The 18,639-nt window shown below is 49.1% G+C and overlaps 5 protein-coding genes across 5 annotated transcripts; 2 read left to right on the forward strand and 3 right to left on the reverse strand.

The window, feature by feature from the left end:
- Window positions 1–4,690: 4,690 nt before the first annotated feature.
- N7511_003001 (uncharacterized protein) lies at window positions 4,691–5,572 on the forward strand (the record flags this gene model as incomplete). The annotated part of the gene is made up of 1 exon (XM_057125426.1): window positions 4,691–5,572. One exon carries the CDS (start codon window positions 4,691–4,693, stop codon window positions 5,570–5,572), a length of 882 nt encoding a protein of 293 aa, XP_056987585.1.
- A 266-nt stretch (window positions 5,573–5,838) lies between these two features.
- Window positions 5,839–10,203, reverse strand: N7511_003002 (uncharacterized protein; the record flags this gene model as incomplete). The annotated part of the gene is made up of 6 exons (XM_057125427.1): window positions 5,839–6,372; window positions 6,422–6,672; window positions 6,724–6,970; window positions 7,024–9,744; window positions 9,841–10,029; window positions 10,123–10,203. The coding sequence occupies 6 exons, from the start codon at window positions 10,201–10,203 to the stop codon at window positions 5,839–5,841; spliced, it is 4,023 nt and encodes a 1,340-aa protein (XP_056987586.1).
- A 635-nt stretch (window positions 10,204–10,838) lies between these two features.
- Window positions 10,839–14,221, reverse strand: N7511_003003 (Sfi1 family protein; the record flags this gene model as incomplete). Its single annotated transcript, XM_057125428.1, has 2 exons — window positions 10,839–14,101; window positions 14,158–14,221. The coding sequence occupies 2 exons, from the start codon at window positions 14,219–14,221 to the stop codon at window positions 10,839–10,841; spliced, it is 3,327 nt and encodes a 1,108-aa protein (XP_056987587.1).
- A 290-nt stretch (window positions 14,222–14,511) lies between these two features.
- N7511_003004 (uncharacterized protein) lies at window positions 14,512–14,774 on the forward strand (the record flags this gene model as incomplete). The annotated part of the gene is made up of 2 exons (XM_057125429.1): window positions 14,512–14,574; window positions 14,625–14,774. The coding sequence occupies 2 exons, from the start codon at window positions 14,512–14,514 to the stop codon at window positions 14,772–14,774; spliced, it is 213 nt and encodes a 70-aa protein (XP_056987588.1).
- A 292-nt stretch (window positions 14,775–15,066) lies between these two features.
- On the reverse strand, window positions 15,067–18,415 carry N7511_003005 (isoleucine--tRNA ligase ILS1; the record flags this gene model as incomplete). Its single annotated transcript, XM_057125430.1, has 3 exons — window positions 15,067–17,871; window positions 17,927–17,974; window positions 18,035–18,415. 3 exons carry the CDS (start codon window positions 18,413–18,415, stop codon window positions 15,067–15,069), a joined length of 3,234 nt encoding a protein of 1,077 aa, XP_056987589.1.
- Between the last annotated feature and the right edge of the window lie 224 nt (window positions 18,416–18,639).

Genomic DNA, 18,639 nt, shown 5'->3' on the forward strand with positions numbered 1-18,639 from the left:
TCTATTCTCTTTTCTCGTTCTTCATCTACATCATTTACATGTGTCCATACTAGCAAACCTAACCATTGCGGTGTACCTGGTACCTGAGGCCGCCAAGGCTTTCTTGCCCCAATATGACATCAGAAAGTTTCCGCCAAGGTTTTTAGTGGCGCTTGAGAGGCAGCCCGAGCCAATCACAGCCGTACAAATTGTGGCGCCGCACAAGGCACACGGACCCAAAGTTTTTGCTCGTGCCGACCCCGAAAACCGACCGGTGCAATTTCGCTTAATGGCGTTTGGTGGCAAGCCGGCTTTTTCCGACCACGCTGTACCGTAGAGGTGCCAGGTGGCATCGGGCCGAGTCAGTGTCGTCCGTCTCCACTCGGGTAGATGTATTGATATTAGAGTTCAAATGAATACAGTATGTTCAGGTGCTTCGGCGAAAGAGGCATCTCATTCTGGCCTCTCCATCTCTGGAGAAACAACACCATGGCGTCAAACAAAAAATTCTGTGCTGTTACGTCACAACGGGGGGCCCTTAACTTCCGCTTGGCAATTGGTGCCTTGGCGAATCTGGGCGGACTTGGCACACCTGACCTGCAACCAATACAGGGCGGAGAACCTTCCCCATAGGCTCCACATAGCACATGGTACTGGCATGCGGAGTATTCAATGGGAAAAAAAGCGAGCCCTTGTCGCTCCACTGTAATCTCAAATCGATGCAAGACAACACTTAGGCTCAATGCAATTTACATGGTGTCGATGTAGATAAAAAAGTTTTTCCGCGCTATCCACCAGCGGCATATATAGAGGACGAAAATTCTGCATCCTGCGCTCACATTGACAAAATAGCTGCCAAGAGATGACCAGGACAGCTCTGATCTGATGAGCCTCGAGTGGACTCGTCTTAAGCCATCGATGTCACTTTAACCGTGAAGACGGGAAGGTACGCCATCTACGTAGGCAGGTTCTGCCTTTGGTCATTTCTTTGCGTACCAATTAGACCCGAACCAAGGCTTCATACATAATGGAAGGTGAAGCGGAGGGTCCAAAGTAATGTGGCTTAATTGCCCCGGGGCGGCAGCGTTGCTTATGTGCTGCCTAGAAAATTCTTGTAGCGCCAAGAGCCCCATTCTAACGCCGTCCCCGGAGTCCCTTCCCTCCCGGTGCGCCACTTACAGCGTCCCGCGAGTTGGGACCCTTTGGCTTGACTGCTAGCATTGAAGCTCGGCCCTTGGCAGAGTGGTGGCGCCCGGCTAACTCGTCCAACTCGGCGTAGCACCGCCCTCTTTCAAATCGGCAAAATCTGTCGGAACCCTTTACATACGGTGTGAGACCACAGAAATGGGGCCAGATGTGGATACGTCAGCTATGATATCACAGTGGCCTTGGCGACACGGGGCCGTGTGCAACTGTGGTCTTGGGGGAGGGCTTTGAGGCATTTTTCACCATATCACCATATTTGATACGCTTCGGCTTAGACCGATATCCAAGACTGACCCAGTTCCGAGGTCTAGAAATCTGTGGAAATCACCCTATGTCAAATTCTCTGGGCCTGTAAGTGTCCAGGGTATCGTGGACATTTGTCGCGTATTAGGTAGTTGATGTGTTTCAGATGCGGCCGAGAAGACGGGAGGCCCTTTTCTCCACACCTGCTCGTATGCACCAGGTTGGCCAATGGAGGGGTTTCTTGGTACATGGAAGTCAGCAGATTCATACATATTTTGTGCTGTAGAGCTTATTCTTAATGCATGACTGGTCTGTAGTTTCCACCTGATCGAGAGTTGAGTAGGTGCTGCCCGTGGGGTTCGGCATACAGTACGGAGTAGGTTCAACGAGAATTTACTTTAGACTCGTTTGAAGTGCCTCGGCTTGTAAAGTACCGATGTGGGAAATTTCATGGACTGAGTACCCATGTCATTTCCAATTCGAAATTATCCCATCCAAAGAGAGAAGGGGGCGCGAGAACTATAGTGTGTTACTGATAGTATCTCTATACCCCATAGGTACGCGGCAGTGCTGTAGATGATTTGGGGGGGTTTATCATTAGTTGAATCGAATCGAATCTGATGAGCTTATAATGAGTTTTAAAATGATAGATGCGTGATGCAAATATCTAATTTGATGGGGTACTGACGCACTATGGTTCGAAATATATATACCACTTCACAAAGGTTCGCTCATAATTGCTGTACCAAGATGACCCTTCATCGGTGTCTGGCTTATATGTGACCAATCAATGTGGCTTGCATAAAATCAGAATGGGGGCACTGCTTTAAAGCTACAGGAGTGAAAAATGTGAGTGCATAATACATGTAGGGTAAGAGCCGGGTGATTGTCGGCCTCCAAGATGCGACAGCCATATTGGCCCACTCAGAGCTATGATGAAATACTATTGGATATTAATTCCATTTTCAAGCACGGAGCCTCAAAAAATCTGCACGCAGCCGTTCTCTGAGATGAAAATTGGACCAGAAAGGACGCTACCGAGTCAGGGGTTTCATATCTAGTCGGAATACCTTCCTGGGCTTACTGTGGATTTAATAGAAGAAGGACATATCAAAATACTGTCGATGATTGGACCGGACGTAGCCGAACCCCGCAAACAAACAAACCCCATTAGACCCAGTAAGATGGCTATGAAGCATGCGAGTCACATTGATATCCCCGCAGTGGCTGCGACAAGCTGGCTGAGTTCGTAGGATCTTCGCTTGGTCATGGGATTCAAAGACGATTTAGGAAAAGCAAGATGGCTAAATGAAACCATGGGGTGGGTAAGAGCATTGTTTCATCCTGAAAAATAAATCACGTATACTAGCCTGAGCGTCTGAGCTTGCTACCATTCTATCTCAGATCATCAGATTCATTGTAATCGGACTTTACCGGTGTACTTGCAGCGTTGTTATTCTAATTGCATCTGCAAATACTACGTTGTTCGGTCATTATAACAGGCTTATCCCTGCAGCAGAGGAACGCAGAACACCAGTTCCCCATTGCACGACTACTGTAGTGAATATATCCACCTAAAGTTGAAAATAAAGCCATTCGCTTCCCCACTCTTATTTGCATAGTCTTATTGATTCTGCCCAGGCACTTTCAAATGTGTAAAAAGAGGTTCAGAAATAGAGGATAAGCCCAACACATAACGCTGCATGAAATAGTAATCACTGCGAAACCAAAGAAATTGTCGACCACCGCGCACTCCTACCAGCTGATTAGTGAAGTCTAATGTATGTAACACTATAGCTAAGCGAAAGATATATATAACCTGCTAAAAATAAATTCGTCGACACTTCATAACCTCAGAAGACTTTCGTGTAGTATTGAATCATTGATACTAAGTAGTATCAGCCAGGGTGAGGCATTACCTGAATTCCCATGCACAGTTAAAAATTTGGTAACCTGATCTCGTTGATCTACCTGGTAGCTACATTTTCTGTTCGTTCAATTGCAAACCTCGCGTTTCGTCCCCTGTTACAAGGAGGTATTCTCAAGGGGCTAAGATGATCCCAACTACCACTGGAACGAAACCAACTTGAATGTGTAACAAGAGCTAGTGGATTGGATCACAATAGCTAGTTCACTGGTGCTTTCCGATCTTCTGTTCCCAGCTCAATAAAAATATGTTTGCTACATCTCTTTCGCTAAAGTCAATCTGGTAAAGCCAACGAAAGCTAGTAGCATTTCCTTCATGTCGTTTACATCATTCAATATATGATCTAGCAGACAGGCAAATTTGGCGATCATAATGCTAATTTACAGTGGTAACTTGCTGGAATGACATGAGGACCTAATGTCTTTGGTGCGCAGATGGGAGACTCCTCTTTTATCCGAATGATTGCCCCCTGGACTGCATCAACGACAAATTCATGATGAACTCTGCAGCATCAATATTGACACCCAGTGGTGTGTTTTGGAGAATAATTTCTTCTTTAGTTGTTTACCCTATCGAAATTGGCGAATACCTATATTGAACAAGGGAGAAAGCCAAAGACACTCTCTTCGAATGTCCACTTGTCAAACCACACTAAATCTTCATGTCTGGTTTACCGATGACCTTCAACTATAATATTGGTTGAACCAATCATAAATCGTCATAATCGAGTCATATCATCGCACCTGGTGCCTCGTCAAATTGGCAGTGAACGACCACCAATAAAAATGCTTCAACTGGAATGATAGCCACCAGCCAACCTCATGTGTGATCACCAATTATTTTTAACCTGCCATCTTACTTTCAATTGACAAATGATATCGCTCGGCACTTGCAGATCAAACATTACCAAGCCATTCAGAGGTGTCCTGCCGTCAATTGGAATGTGGCACCGCGCCTACATACCACACACGATCCTGGATGAACATTATACGAACATTTTGGGACTGGAATGTGGAACTGACCAATCAATGGAATAGCAATCGGATTTCTAGGTGCTTTCCTGCCACCTGGTATGACGCTGGTGGCCCATTTGGCCTCAAGACGCGTTTCACAGCCAGCATGAAGACCATTCCAATCATTCTTCCCCGCCATTCTATTACCCTGGTGCAGTAATGGAATGATAGAAGCAATAGTCTATATAATGAAGGGTAGAAAGCGGCAGACACAATCAGATCATCAAGCAAACTTCCACTCAAACACTCTGATATCATACTATCCCTACTCCATCAATATCCCAGCATCCCCCTTTGCGGATATTGAAGCCCTAAAGCAAAAATGCATTCCCTTACCACATCATTTATATCTCTATCCCTCCTCTCAGGAGCTGTTCAAGCCCAAACCGTTGCCCGAGTCTGGACACATTTCTACCCCAACTGCCCGGGCGACGCCTTCTCCAAGCTGGACACATACGAGAACTACGAAGAAACAGCCCCCGCAAAGGACATCACAGTCGGCAGCTGCGAGAGCATCCCCGTCCCCTCCTACGAGCACAGCATTGTCAGCGCCATTTCCATTGACGGCGAGCTCCTCTCCCACAATCACGACCTCCCCTTCCTAGAAGGTGGCAGCGGCTGCAACATCACCGTGCACGAAGTCCCAGAATGCATCGACCCACCCCTGATCACCAAGGAGATCCGCGATGGTGTCGCCGTCACACAATGCGAAGAACGCGGGTTCGCTGCATACAGCCAAGTATGGGTGAATCTAGTGTGCGACAAGGACATCAATGGCATCGCCGATGGCACCGTGGATGCTAAGGCCAAGACAGAGGAGAAGAAGGCTGACACCGAGCAAATGGATGGGCCTGATCAACCTGTGCGCGCTGAGAAGCAGACCTCCGTTGAGGATATCAATAATATCCAGACTCCGGGGTCGAACTCGGATTCGTGGCATTTGTCGCAGATTACGCATAACCAGCGTGAGCCTGAGCAGGAGAGTCGTGTTAATGATGCTGGGCATGCTGAGAGCCAGAAGATCGTGCATAAGATGATGGAGTTGTTGAAGAATAAGGCGTCTGTGTTTGTTGATGGCAAGCATAATGGCACTCAGGGCGTGAATGCTACCATGCACCAAAATGGTACTGTTGCGGGCAACCGTACTGTTCTCTCTCATCGTCGTCTTTCTGTCTTGCGGAACCGCATGGCTCGGTTTGTTTGAGTGATTGCATTTCAGCGTGCTCTTTTTGATGTTTGATGATATTTTGTCCAGAATACATACATGTATATTAGAAGAATCAAAAGTCGACCTTGTTTAGTGATATCTTGATCTTTCAGTGGTGTTTCATTATTATAGATCAGTAGAAGACCATCGTGCTGTTCACATATGCCCCAACCTGCATGTCATCATTTAATCAATGGATCAAGTTACCTTACAGCTCGAGTACACAGAATGGACATCAAGGCTAGATCAAGACCATATCTAACCTAGAACCCAAAGCTATCCAACAAAGAATTAGCGTCCGGCTCATGGAACATAGTCGGAGGTGGTTTCGGCTTGGGTTTCTCTTCCTTCGATTCATCCGCAGTCTTCTTAGCCGCAAGGACTCGTGAGTCTGCAAGTCGGACCGGCAGGTCTGCCACAACAAGGCTACTCCGCCGACGAAGCAACTTCCGATAATCAACGCCATTATCAGTCATTTCGAAAGAAGTATTAGCATGCATGGAGTCCTTCATAGGTAATCCGCCGAGGAACTCCCAGTGGCGCACCAGATCTAAAGCGAGGAAATCACACCCCATGCGGTCGTACAGTCTGGCGTTGCGGAGAACGAATTCCCATTCTTCACGGGGTCGAACCTTTGAAGCGCCCTTGAGAGTTTGGAGGGTCTTTGCGCGGAGTTGGTGGTAGAGAACGACTAGAGCGGGATCGTTGGAGAGGTAGGATTTTGATTGTAGGGTCACTCGTCCTGGGCTTGCTGGGGAGGTTGGGGTTGGTGGTAGTAATAGCGTCTCGACCGGTGACTAGAGCAGTGTTAGTTGAATTTGGTAGTGAGTAACTCATACAACTGACAATCAGTGTCCGCACTGCCATATCTCGCCGTCCGAGCATCCAGAAAGCCCAAGACGCCATCCAGCGGTTGCCCTCCGATGCAGCTTCGGGTAATGCTCTCTCCTCGAGAATTTCTCGAAGAACTGGTCCATTGTCTCCTTCATATGCTCGCGTGATGGCGATCGCAAGCTGGAGGTCACCCATCTGGTTCATGATCACGTTTGCAGCATCACGTAAGTGGTCTGCCAGAAGGAAGAAAGATGCGGCATATTCTTGATGTACGTTAGTTTTGTTTCTATTTGAGGGGCACTGGACGGTATTACCAAATCGGCGCTTCCCAAGCAATGCATAGGCATTCTTGAGAGCAGATGTCTTCCATCGTTGTTCTTTGAAATCATTTGCCAACAGACGCTGGGTGGCTGCTTGTTCACGGTTCCAGTGCGCAATGCGCCAGAGGCCCTGGAGAACGCTTTTCTTCCCAAGAGCCAGGTAGTATAAAGTGCAGTCGATGGGATTCCGCTCTTCTGTCTTGGTGTATTCGCACCGAGCCAGGATCTCAAGTTGTGTTTTCTAATTAAATAGTCAGTCATTGGCACCCATGGTATATGATATGAGATACATACGACAGCTGCCGGATCCGAGAGCCACATGAAAAGACCACTCTCACGAGCAGCCTTCCATGTCAACTTTCCATTGAATTGTCGTGATACAAGATCTGTGAGGATGTCTTGACTGCTGCTATGATAAGCCCATACAATCTCTCGCCATGAGACAGTATCTTTGTTGGCAACTCCTTGGGACCGTCGCAACATGTGCTGTCGGAAGAACAGAAGGTATCGCGCTGCATTATCGTCCATCGATCGTCTGTGCTTTTCGACCATCGCAACACATTCAATGGTATCAGCCAGGCGGAACTGCTCGTGACTGGAGAGTTGTGGGAGAGCAATGCGTGCCAGGTTCTCGTTAAGTGCAGTCGCCGTAGTTTCATCGATAACAGATGACTCCTGGTAATCGGAGGAATCCATGAAGGAGGAGCGCATTTCTTTTGAGACTGCTTGCTGGGAGCCTTCTTCTTCGTAGAAATATTCAACTGGCATCTCTAAGAAACCATCTAGTTCGTCACCCTGGGTGTAGAACTTCAATTTTCGATGCAGGCTCAGCAGAATTGAATGCACTAAAGTGGTCTTCCCAGCCAAAATACACTGTGCCAAGTATTGTGGATGGAACACAGGTAGTGGACCATTGAGCCGGCTCACGACATCAAACATATCGACCGACGGAAGTCCCCGGGGCGGCATTCGAAGCTCAGACACAAGACGGTCTCCAACATCAATATCCTTATCCCAAACAAAGAGCTGATTACCAGCACCTATGACCAAATGGCCATTGTTCAACCAGCAAGAGTCTCCTATGGGGTGAGGCGTGAGATCCCGGATCCAGATCTCCCGAACCTGAGTCCATGATGGTCGGGAGTCAAGATAATCGTAACGAAGCTGTGAAAGAAGAACAACCTTGTGCGGGAATCCCACAGCCAAGATGGATTGTTTGTCGGGTGTTGAGGTCCAGTCAAGATCCCTAATGATATCATGTGAAGCGAACCGTTCCTCAAATTCCAATTGAGCATTGTTTGTATCCCAAATGGTGAGGCGAGTCCGATCTTCGTCTACCAAAGCTGCCTTTCGAATGGAGCTTCCACTAGCCAGAGAAGGGTTGATGATGCCAGTGTCAACTGTGGACTGCAGCAGCCATTCGGCCTTTGCGTTTACAGGATCAACCTTGGCGGTCCAGGTACGCACAACACCGCTGTATGTATATGAGAGAGCGATATCGGCGGAAAAGGCATCGAAGAAGCCAGAGTGCTTGGCTTTGGGGCCGGCCGGGTCCACAGGAAGGATGTATGCGACGTCTTCTTTCAAGCCCATGTCAAATTCACAGAGCTCTCGGAGATGATAAACTGCGTCACTTCCAGATTTGTTCTGACTGCCCTTAGATGGCCACTTGATTTCCCATGCGATGCCATGCATATCTGCCCAGATAGTCGCTACATATGCAATGCCTGGAGTGATATCCGTGCTAGGAATTGGGAGGACACAGAGCGGCTTGTTATCCCGGGTGAATGGCAATGAAGCCACTTTCTTTGCATGGTAAGAGCTATAATCCCACAGCGAAATGCCATTATGGTGAAGGTTGACAAGGAGACTGCTATTCTCCAATACACATGTCCGGTGGATATGCTCGTCAGAGAGCACCACGCTTTTATGGTTCAATCGTGATCCACCGTCATGGTGCCGTTGTTTCCATACCGTTGCTTTATTCTCGTTGGTACGAGACACAAGTGTATCTCCAATGGCGTTTCTGACAATTTTCTTGACAGGAGCTGTGTGACCTGACCAAGACGCAGTTTGTTTGATTCGTTTTGTTCGAGGTGCAGGGTCAAAGAGAACATCGACATGGGAGTCATACCACTCAATACGGCCGTCAAAGTGATGAACCAGAATGCTTAACGTGTCATCAGAGGAGGTATTTTGGAACGCATGGATTTGAGCATAGTCTTCTTGCGGCGGCCTATTAGTAGCAAATCCGAGCTCCAACCCCTCCACATGGAGGATATTGAAGACACTCAGCTTGGTCTTTGCCTTAGAACCAACGTCTTCCAAGGCCCAGGCGGACATATGACCTTGACCATCAATCACAACACAGATCTCCGGCGCCTTGTTCGCAACTTCAATGATATGCTCCAATGCATGGTTCTCTTTATTCCCCGTGGTCCTCTGGATAGCGCGCTCAGTTGCAGCACAAAAGTCGCGGCCATCCAAGATAAACCCATACCGGCGTTGTGGTCCCTGTTTGTCACCCAAGGCATGTCTAGGTTGAACCGACTCTCCCATATCAATTGCAGCCCAGAACTGTAGCGGCGAGAGCGCATGGTGATCCGTTACAGCCCACACCCGAATCTTATTATCGGCGCAAAATGTGTAGAGAACATTATCCATAGATTGATCAGGATGTCGCGGCATTCGCCAGTGTATCCCAGTCACAACATTCGGGTGCGGGAGATACGAGACCTCAAAGCGGACCTCGTCCGCGCCAAACGCAAGCCGCCTCCATATCTTGGCCAAGCGGTCGTATTTGCCTATTGTAACAATCAAAGCTGAGTCCGGGGAGAATTGTGCGAATTTCACTGGTGTCGCAAGCTGGCGCTTCCATACTAGGCGTGGTTCGTCATTCAAAAACCAGAGGGCGAGCCTGGAATTGCCCACTAGAAGCTCGTTCGCGGAACCCCACGATAGTGTATAGATCGGTTCGTCGTCATCGCCGGCGCGAAACGTGTAAAGGAGAGACCACTAAACAGAGGTAAGCGTTAATGACAGGTTTCGCCAGTTTACGCGTATTTCACTTTGCAAGTCAAGCTTCGGGGTGGGGTTGAATTGTATGCGCACCTTCAATGTCTCGCCCTGGATGCCATACGGCTGGTACACGAATACATCGGGACCTCCACAGACAGCAATCCTCCCGGAGGTCTCCTCGAAAGCTATAGCTTCAAGGGCATCGGTATCGTCGACATAAATTGTTTGTATGAGCTTCTGCGGACCGCCGAGGATAACTAGCGCGTGGCCGGAGATGTATGCCTAGAACGCGCGCGGGCCAAGGTCAGCGACACGGAATCTCCAATCGGAAACTGAAGCTGTAGCAGTATAATTTTAATCTCAAGGAGCACATACAACAACACGTAGACCGTCCCACAGCGCTGTACTGAACGACTGGAGCTTCGCTGGGGGTCTCCCCGGCAGTACCGCTCGCATAGAGGCGGTTGGTTCAAAAGTAGGACGCTCGTTGCGCTTGCGGTCACGTTACACCATTGCCAGCTTGAAATGGTGTATGGGGGGAGGCGTAAGAAGCGAGGAAGTTCAATGATGTCGTTGGTTATGGGGAGGTCTGAATACGCGGAGGCGGGAGAGTTGTCCATTACGCTTTCGCTCCACTCGTGTGACGAATGACCTCGACAGCCTCGTTTTTGGACAAGGAAACCCCTGGAGGACATGTTAGGGCTTGTTTTGTTGTTGGTTTAGTCTACGTATTTTGCTATGCGGAACTTCTTTGTCGGCTTTCATTTGTCACTACTGAGCTTCCCGATAAGGAACGGCTGATCAGTCCTCGCAGTGAGCGACAAGTATGCCGACCTAGATCATTATACCAAGTCTACGCTTTACAGTTAGCACTTCTGAAACTCGTTACAATTACGTTAATGTCACGTTCATTCATGTCAAAGGTACAGTGTATACCAAAATCCCTGAATCCCTGAAATCGCTATTAGTTGCGCCGATTGATGCATGGGAGGAGACAACTATCAACAAGATACGAAGAGGGAAAGTATAATCATGGCTGGTGTAAAGAGAAGTGAAACAGCTGAATAGGCATCATATACGAATCAAGAAGGTCAGGATCGTCGATTCGCTGATCGGCGACCATCCGTCGGAGACTCGGGAGGTTCCTCGTCCACAAAGCGGACGCTTGTGCCTACCGAGGTTCGCCGACCAGTACGAGGCCGGATAGAGGATGTGATTTGGCCAGTCGTGGTACCGGCGCGAAGGAGTCGACTGGCGAAAGGGGTGCGTAAGGGGGTGGCAGGAGTGGTGGACATTTGTGCCAGTGCTCGCGCTCGCGCGGCTCGTTTGGAGGGTGATGCTGTGAAATTTGGGGTTGCGAGGGGAGTTGCGGAGACCGGCTCCTGTGAGGTGTTCGTAAAGTCACTGAGTTTGAAGGGTGTTTCGGCTTCGTCTTGATACCAGGGGTCGAAAAGTGCCGAACCAGCACCGTTGACTTCGCCGAAATTCGACACTCGTGCCGGTGTAAGGGATGGACCGGGGGTCATCAGCGGACCAGCAGAATCTCGAGCCTCGAGCTTCATTCGGGCATCGTCCACCCAGTTGCGGAACATGTTTCTCGAATGCTTTCTGAGGTTCCTTTCGCGCATAGCTTCGGCAGTCTCCGCGGTACTACGGATCTGGAATATGCGAAGACTCATCTTGCGAAGAGAAGAAGCCGAGTGTCGCAGGACATGCAATCGCAGTACATTGTCTGCTTGATCTTCCATCTCACGACGAATGACAAAGGTTTCGGACATTTGCATTAGTTGATCGAAGGCAACTTGTCGGAAATATGAGTTGTCAGCGTCCTGAATATCTTGTAACCTCTTAGTTGTTTTCTCGTGCCATTGGACAAATATCTCAGATGTATCCGTCAGCAACTTGTCACGATCAATATCACTAGCTTGGTGCTCCATCTCAAGAATGTTCCGCGTTTTAGAAGCCCAGGCAACCAACGCCTTGGAGGCGAGATTGACCTTGATCTTGCGTCGAACTTTTGCGTACGACTCTTGCCGCCTTCGTTTGCCGGAATCCACCTTGGCCTGATGCCACTGCTTCATGGTTCTTTTCACCAGGAAGTAGTATCGAGCATCATTGGCCCATCCTTCCATCTTGAGCACATGTTTGTGCTTGGATTGCCAAATGGCAAGAGACTCGGCTGCCAGTCGCGGGGCGTAGAATTCAGATGCTACGTACTCTCGCTCGCGCTGGAGCTGCACTTGATCCCGCCAAATTGCCAATTTGGAGCGCACCAGGTCTTCAGCTCGATTGTCTTCGTGAACTTCTGCATGGAATAGCAAGCGAGTGTAGGTGCCTCGGGTATTTGTCACAAATCGAGAGAAAACTTCCCGCTTGATTCGCTGCTCACGAATTCGCCGCATCAGCTCGAACCTTTCCATGAGAATCCACTTATACATGGCTTCCATCTTGAGCCGTTCGTCGATTCGAGCTTGGAGGGCCAGACAACGAAGTGTGTCATTCCAGGACGTCCATGCATTATGCTGAACACGAATACGGTCCATTTCCTCTGCTTGCTTCGTCATCTGTGCCTTTTCGATCCACTGTGAGAGGGCATTTCGCACGATCCTGGTATCAACCATCTCTGATACACGAGAAGCAGCCGGGGCCAGCCTCGACTGAATTCTCCATTCATCGAAAGTGTCTTTTAGAGCATGCTGGCGTCGAGAACTTTGAACCTCCTGCTCAGCAAAAGCAATTGTCTTTGAGTGGTGAGACCATGCCTGGAGAACAGACTTGAGGGCTGAGCGTCTGTTCTGTAGGTCTAATTCATGGTCACGCTCTCGGTTGTTTCGAAATTTCCGAAGCCAAGCAAGAAGTGAGCGTCTCTTGAGTCGATAATCGGATAGTTCCAGGACACGGCGATCGCAGAAACACCACCACCAATGCCAGAATGACGCCTTTTGCATCTTTGCTTCACGGGACGCAAAAGCTTCGGCCTCTGCCGCTTTCAGATCCTGAAGTTTCTTACGCCATGTATTGAACGGCCTCCGCAAAGCAAAACGTTGGGCTTTCAACTCATTGACTGCTGTGATCTCACGCCATGCGTTGAAATACTTGACTCCAAGAACATGTCGTCTGGCAGCAGAGGTACGAGCCACTTCGTCTGATGTAAGTTGAGCCCAATGACTGAACGCCTTTGTCATCAAGTATAAATCCCGCGCACGGATGGCACGCTCTTCGAGGTGTTTGAAGAACCGTTCCGTTTGGACCGAGTGGCGTTTATCCTGAATGACTCCCCGCCATGGCTCAAATGCTTGTCGAGTAAGGAGATTTCGGTCGTAAGTGATTGCAATAGCTTCTCTGGCTTGCCGTGTTTGCCTTGCCTGGAAAGCCTTCTTGAACCACACTGACAGGATTCGACGGCAGATGGACCGTTGTCGGTACATGTTGAAAGTCGATGCATCCCGAAGTAGATCTGAGAGCTGTGGGCGGTAAATATATTCCGGAGGGACCTCTTCTTTTTCGAACGAGTCGTGTTCTGGGCCTTCAGATAAGATTGACTGCGCATTTTCAGACTCAGTGGCTGATGAATCTGGCGAGGAAGTGTGTTGTTGATGTGAGCTTGATCGAGAACGGGAAACTTCGGTGGCCCTCTTTGAGCGATCACGAACAACCGCCGACCTCGCTGCCACTCCATTTGTCAAACCATTAGTTAGCAAAGGTTCTTCATTGGCCGGGTCATGGGTTTCCACTTCGTCGAATCTGCTTAACAACCGACGGCCAACATCCAAGAACTGGCTGATCAATTGTGTCCGATCTGGTGACTTGTTAGGGCCGGGATCAGGATTTGGCGTAGGAGATAGCTTGGGTTTCTGGAAATCAGGCTTTCCGACTTCAAGTCGCGACATTGACGAGCGAGAGCTTGGGCGATTGATTACACTCCTTTGGGTTGCATCCTCGCCAATGTCGACCGTTGTATTAAACGAGGCGCGTCGTTTCGGGGTAGGTGTAACACCGTTCGTGGCGGGAAATTGACTCTGCTCGACAAGCTCGCTAGGAGTATTATCCACAGTGTAATTGGTGTAGTGATCTGTCTCCTCATCCCCATCGCTGAAGTTGAATTTGATCGTGATGTTCATCTGGTGAAGCAAATTCTCGAATTTGTCGAAGAGAACCTTGCCAGGTACGTCTTTATTGCCCATCTTGAACATGAAGCGCAAGCACGCATGACCTGGATCTGCATCAACGCCATGATCCCTGTGGTGCTCTGCAATGACTTCATCGTAGGCTTCAAACAGTGCGCGGAAGGGGAGCAGCTTGACGGAGGGCTTCCTCTCCGCTTCAGAGATAACCTGGTAGAGAAAGCCGACATCTAAGAGAAGCTTGTGAGTCTCACGTCACGGTCACAAATTTCGCATGGAGTCCTACCTTCGTCTGAGAGAGACGAGTTCTCTTCGGTTACGGCTCGGCGCTGAGAGGATATCGGAGGCATCGAAATTCGCGATCTTAAGGCGCGCTTGTCGCATCTGGGTCATAGAGGCGTACCAAATAAATCATCGCGAAAGCGAGGCATGCAGAGAAGATCCATGCGCATGCAGAGCTTGTCTGCGATCAAATGCGCAAGAAAAGAAATACAGTCATAAATCAGAGTTCTGTCGAGTTGTTTTGGTTGGTCGCGACAGAAACATGAGGCGCGGTCACGTGTGCACATACGCATTAGGTAACATTCCTGGATTCTCCTTCGCTTCATTTTAGGCTCAACATACATCAAATACATTCAAGATGCCTGCAAGAATCCGTCCCGTGGAAAAAATTGCCAAAGCTACGGCCCAATGCTCCGTCGAGGTGCGTATCTCGTGGCTGAACCTTTTGCATTGCAGATCTGACTGAAACAGGTTGCGGCATACGGCAAGTGTGTCGTCACAGATTACAATTCAGTGCATAAAGACATGTGCGCTAAAGAGTTTCTGAGATTGAAGAACTGCTATTTGGTGAGTAGTCTAATAAGTATTTACAAATCTCAGCTTACTGACGCGCTGTTATAGGCAGCCTCCAAGAAGGGCTAGATGGAAGCTCTAGATATCATGTACAACAAAGCGTTTTAAGGGTATGGCTTCAGTTTCAGTAGCGCATATGAGACATTTTAGTTAAAAAAATCTTGAGATTCTCTACTTCGACGGTGGATACAACTTTTATCAATCATAGAAGAAGAGCGGAAAATTGAAATCTCATAAGTATATTTTTATTCGTAAAGCAGTGAAAGGGGAAATGCAAACTGTAGACTTCTATCTACACGAGCTCTTTTGATGTTGTAGACATGAACCGAGCTTGGACGCTCTAAAGCTTGAGAAGACGCAACAGGAAAGTGGCATTTTGCACCTCCTGTTCTTCTTGCGAGATAGTACCCTCGGCATCCGCACTGGGGACCTTGCCGTCAGTGAAGGCACTCTCCTCAACCTGGCGGCGCAGAACCTTCTCAATAGCTTGGGCCTGCGACTTGAAAACCTCAGTTAGACCAATGCTGTCAGGGTCCGAAAGGACGGTGTACTCCATCTTGACATCGTCGGTGGGGAGCAAACCAGCCTTCTTGCGAAGACGCTGGACGCGGTTGATGATCTCACGACCCAGACCCTGGTGAGCCAGCTCGGGGTACAGGTTAACATCAAGGATGGTCAACACGTCAGCATCAGTGTTGGTCTCCATGCCCTTTGAGCCATCATCCTCCTTGATTCCACGCTTCACAACAAGGTCACCCTCGACAAGCTCAATGCCGTCGACCATGATCTTCTTGTTGGCGAGGTAGCCCTTAACGTCATCACTGGAAAGAGAAGGCAGGGCCTTCTTAACCTTCTGAACATCCTTCTTGAGTTTCTTACCCAGAGTAGGCCAGTCGGCATTGACACTGTACTCGACGTTGTACTTGGCCTCGTCGGAAGACAGGACAAGCTCAAGAACGTTAAGCTCCTCCAGAATGTATCCCTCAAGAGACTTGACATCGTCCAAGTATTCCTGGTCCTTGTTGATGACGACGAGGGTCTTGAGAGGGGTCTTGAGACCGATAGTACGGCGCTCACGAGAGATTCGGCCAAGGTCGATGACCTTCTGCATGCGAGAGACTCTGCGCTCAACAACATCATCGAAGAGTTCCTGGCGGACCTCGGGGAAGGGAAGGAAGTGGACACAGCGGCTGTCCTCGGCGCGGAGCGCATCGGGGATGTGAGGAAGAAGACGCTGATAGATGTTGTCGGTGATGAATGGAGTGAAAGGAGCAAGTCCTCGGACCAGGGTGTAGATGACCTCAAAGAGCGTGTTGAGGGCGTGCAAAGTGTCATCAACACCATTCTCACCCTTCAGACGCTTGCGGTTGAAACGGATGTACCAGTTGGTAGTGTCCTCGATCAGCTGGAGGAGACGGGGCACAACGGTATACAGGCGGTAACCAGCCATCTCTTGGTTGACGAAGATCAAAAGACTTTGGCAACTGGCCAGAATCCAACGATCCATGACGTTAGTGTTGGTTGTCTCTGCCTTGGGATCAAACATGAACTCGATATCGGAAGTCTTCTTCAATAGAGCCACCTGGCCTTCAAAGAACTTGTAACTGTTCCACAAGGGAAGTAGAACCTTTCCAACAATTTCCTTGACGCCGGTCTCCTTGAAACGAAGAGGCTCGGCGCGGACGACAGGAGAGTTGATCAAGTAAAGACGAAGAGCATCAGATCCATAGCGGTCCATAATAAGAGTAGGATCCGGGTAGTTCTTCAGTCTCTTGGACATCTTCTTGCCATCCTCGGCAAGAACAATACCGTTCACGACACAGTTCTTGAATGGAAGTTTGCCGAACAAGTGAGTACCAAGAACAGTCAGAGTATAGAACCAGCCTCGGGTTTGATCCAATCCTTCGGCGACGAAATCGCCAGGGAAGCCGTTCTCAAACTGCTCCTTGTTTTCAAATGGATAGTGCTGGGAGGCGTAAGGCATGCTACCAGACTCAAACCAACAATCGAAAACCTCCTCAACACGCTTGAGCACACCTCTTCCTTCCTTGCTAGGAATGGTAATGTGGTCAACCTTATCACGGTGAAGGTCGACAATTTCACCGGTGTATCCACTGAGCTCCTTCAACTGCTCAATACTTCCAATGGCAACCACTTCTTTATAATCATCGGAAACCCAGAGAGGCAGAGGAGTACCCCAGAAACGGCTACGTGAGATGTTCCAGTCGTGGGCATTTTGGATCCAGCTTGCAAATCGGCGATCCTTGACGAAGGAAGGAGTCCAGTGAGATTCAGAGATTCCCTTGAGCATATCAGGGATGATGGGACCAACGCGAACGAACCACGAGGGAACAGCACGGTAAATAAGGGGGGTGTCACTTCTCCAGCAGAATGGGTACGAGTGAGTGATTTGGCTATCAACGAGAACACGGCCGTTGGCCTTCAAGTGCTTGATAATTCCCTTGTCCGCGGCCTTCACGCCTTGACCGACGAAGTCTCGGACTTCAGCTGTGAAGCAACCTTGGGCATCGAGAGGGTTTGGTGCAATGCGCTTCTCGTCGGTAACACCGTGTTCCTGAGCAACTCGGTAATCGTCCTCACCGAATGAAGGAGCCTGATGGACGATACCAGTACCATCCTCATCGGTGACATATTCATCATTCAGTACTCGGAAACCAAAGTCCTTGAACTGCTCATAGAAGTAATCAAACAGAGGCTCGTACTTCCATCCCTTCATGTCGGAGCCCTTGAACCGGTCGACAATCTTGAACTTAGCCTTCTTGGGGTCCTTGTAGATGGTCTTGAGCAAACCCTCCAGAAGGACGTAGTTCTTCTTTGTTGCCTCATCGTAGATCTTGATATACTCGTATTTGGGGTTAACACATAGTCCGATGTGGGACGGGAGAGTCCAAGGAGTGGTGGTCCATGCAAGCAGACAAGTCTCGGGGTCATCCACAAGCGGGAAGGTCACTACAACGGCGGGGTCTTGAACATCCTTGTAATTTTGTTGCGCTTCGAAGTTGCTCAGAGGGGTGTTGAGAGCAGTGGAGTATGGCATGACACGGTAGCCACGGTAGACCAAGCCCTTATCGAAGAGCTCCTTGAACACCCACCAGACGGATTCCATGAAGGAGGGGTTCATAGTCTAATTTCAAAAATAATTAGTATCTACCACCAACGACTGACGGGTAATATCTTACCTTGTAGTCATTGTCAAAGTCGATCCAACGGCCCAGACGTTCGATGGTCTATTTGGAGTGTTAATTCTTAGACTGGCAAGGTAGCGTGCGACCATTCTGGAACTTTACCGAACGCCATTCAGAGGCAAACTTCATAACAATAGCTCTGCATTCCTCGTTGTACTTCTCGATACCGATCTTCTCGACTGCCTCCAGACCGGACATGCCGAGCTTCTTATCGATCTCATATTCAATGGGGACACCGTGAGTATCCCAGCCAAATCGTCGCTCGACATAATGTCCCTTCATAGCCCAGTATCTGGGAATGATATCCTTAATAGTGGAAGCGAGAAGGTGACCATAGTGAGGCAGACCGGTTGCGAAGGGAGGGCCATCAAAGAAGGTGTAGGGTTCACGGCCCTTGGAGAGTTCGACCTGCCGTTGGAAGGCATTGATCTCCCTCCACCGGTTGAGGACGAGCTCTTCCTCGGCAGGAAAATCGATCGACATGGTTGAATGGTTTGCGATTTTCCCAAAGATGCAGAAGGAAGATCCAAAAAAGTGACTCACCCCGCCATTGATTTTTTGCCAGTGCGCGCCTTACGCCCTCCCCTCCTGTTTCACCGCCTTCCATAACAGGCAAATTCGCGAAGTATACTCGGAAGAGACGAGGCAATGCGAGAATTTACAGCAGAAGAGTGGAATAATTGTTTCCAGTAGTGATACAGCCATCC

Source organism: Penicillium nucicola (genome assembly GCF_028828085.1).
Source record: "Penicillium nucicola strain IBT 29836 chromosome Unknown utg000002l, whole genome shotgun sequence".
Classification (NCBI taxonomy): Eukaryota; Fungi; Ascomycota; class Eurotiomycetes; order Eurotiales; family Aspergillaceae; genus Penicillium; species Penicillium nucicola.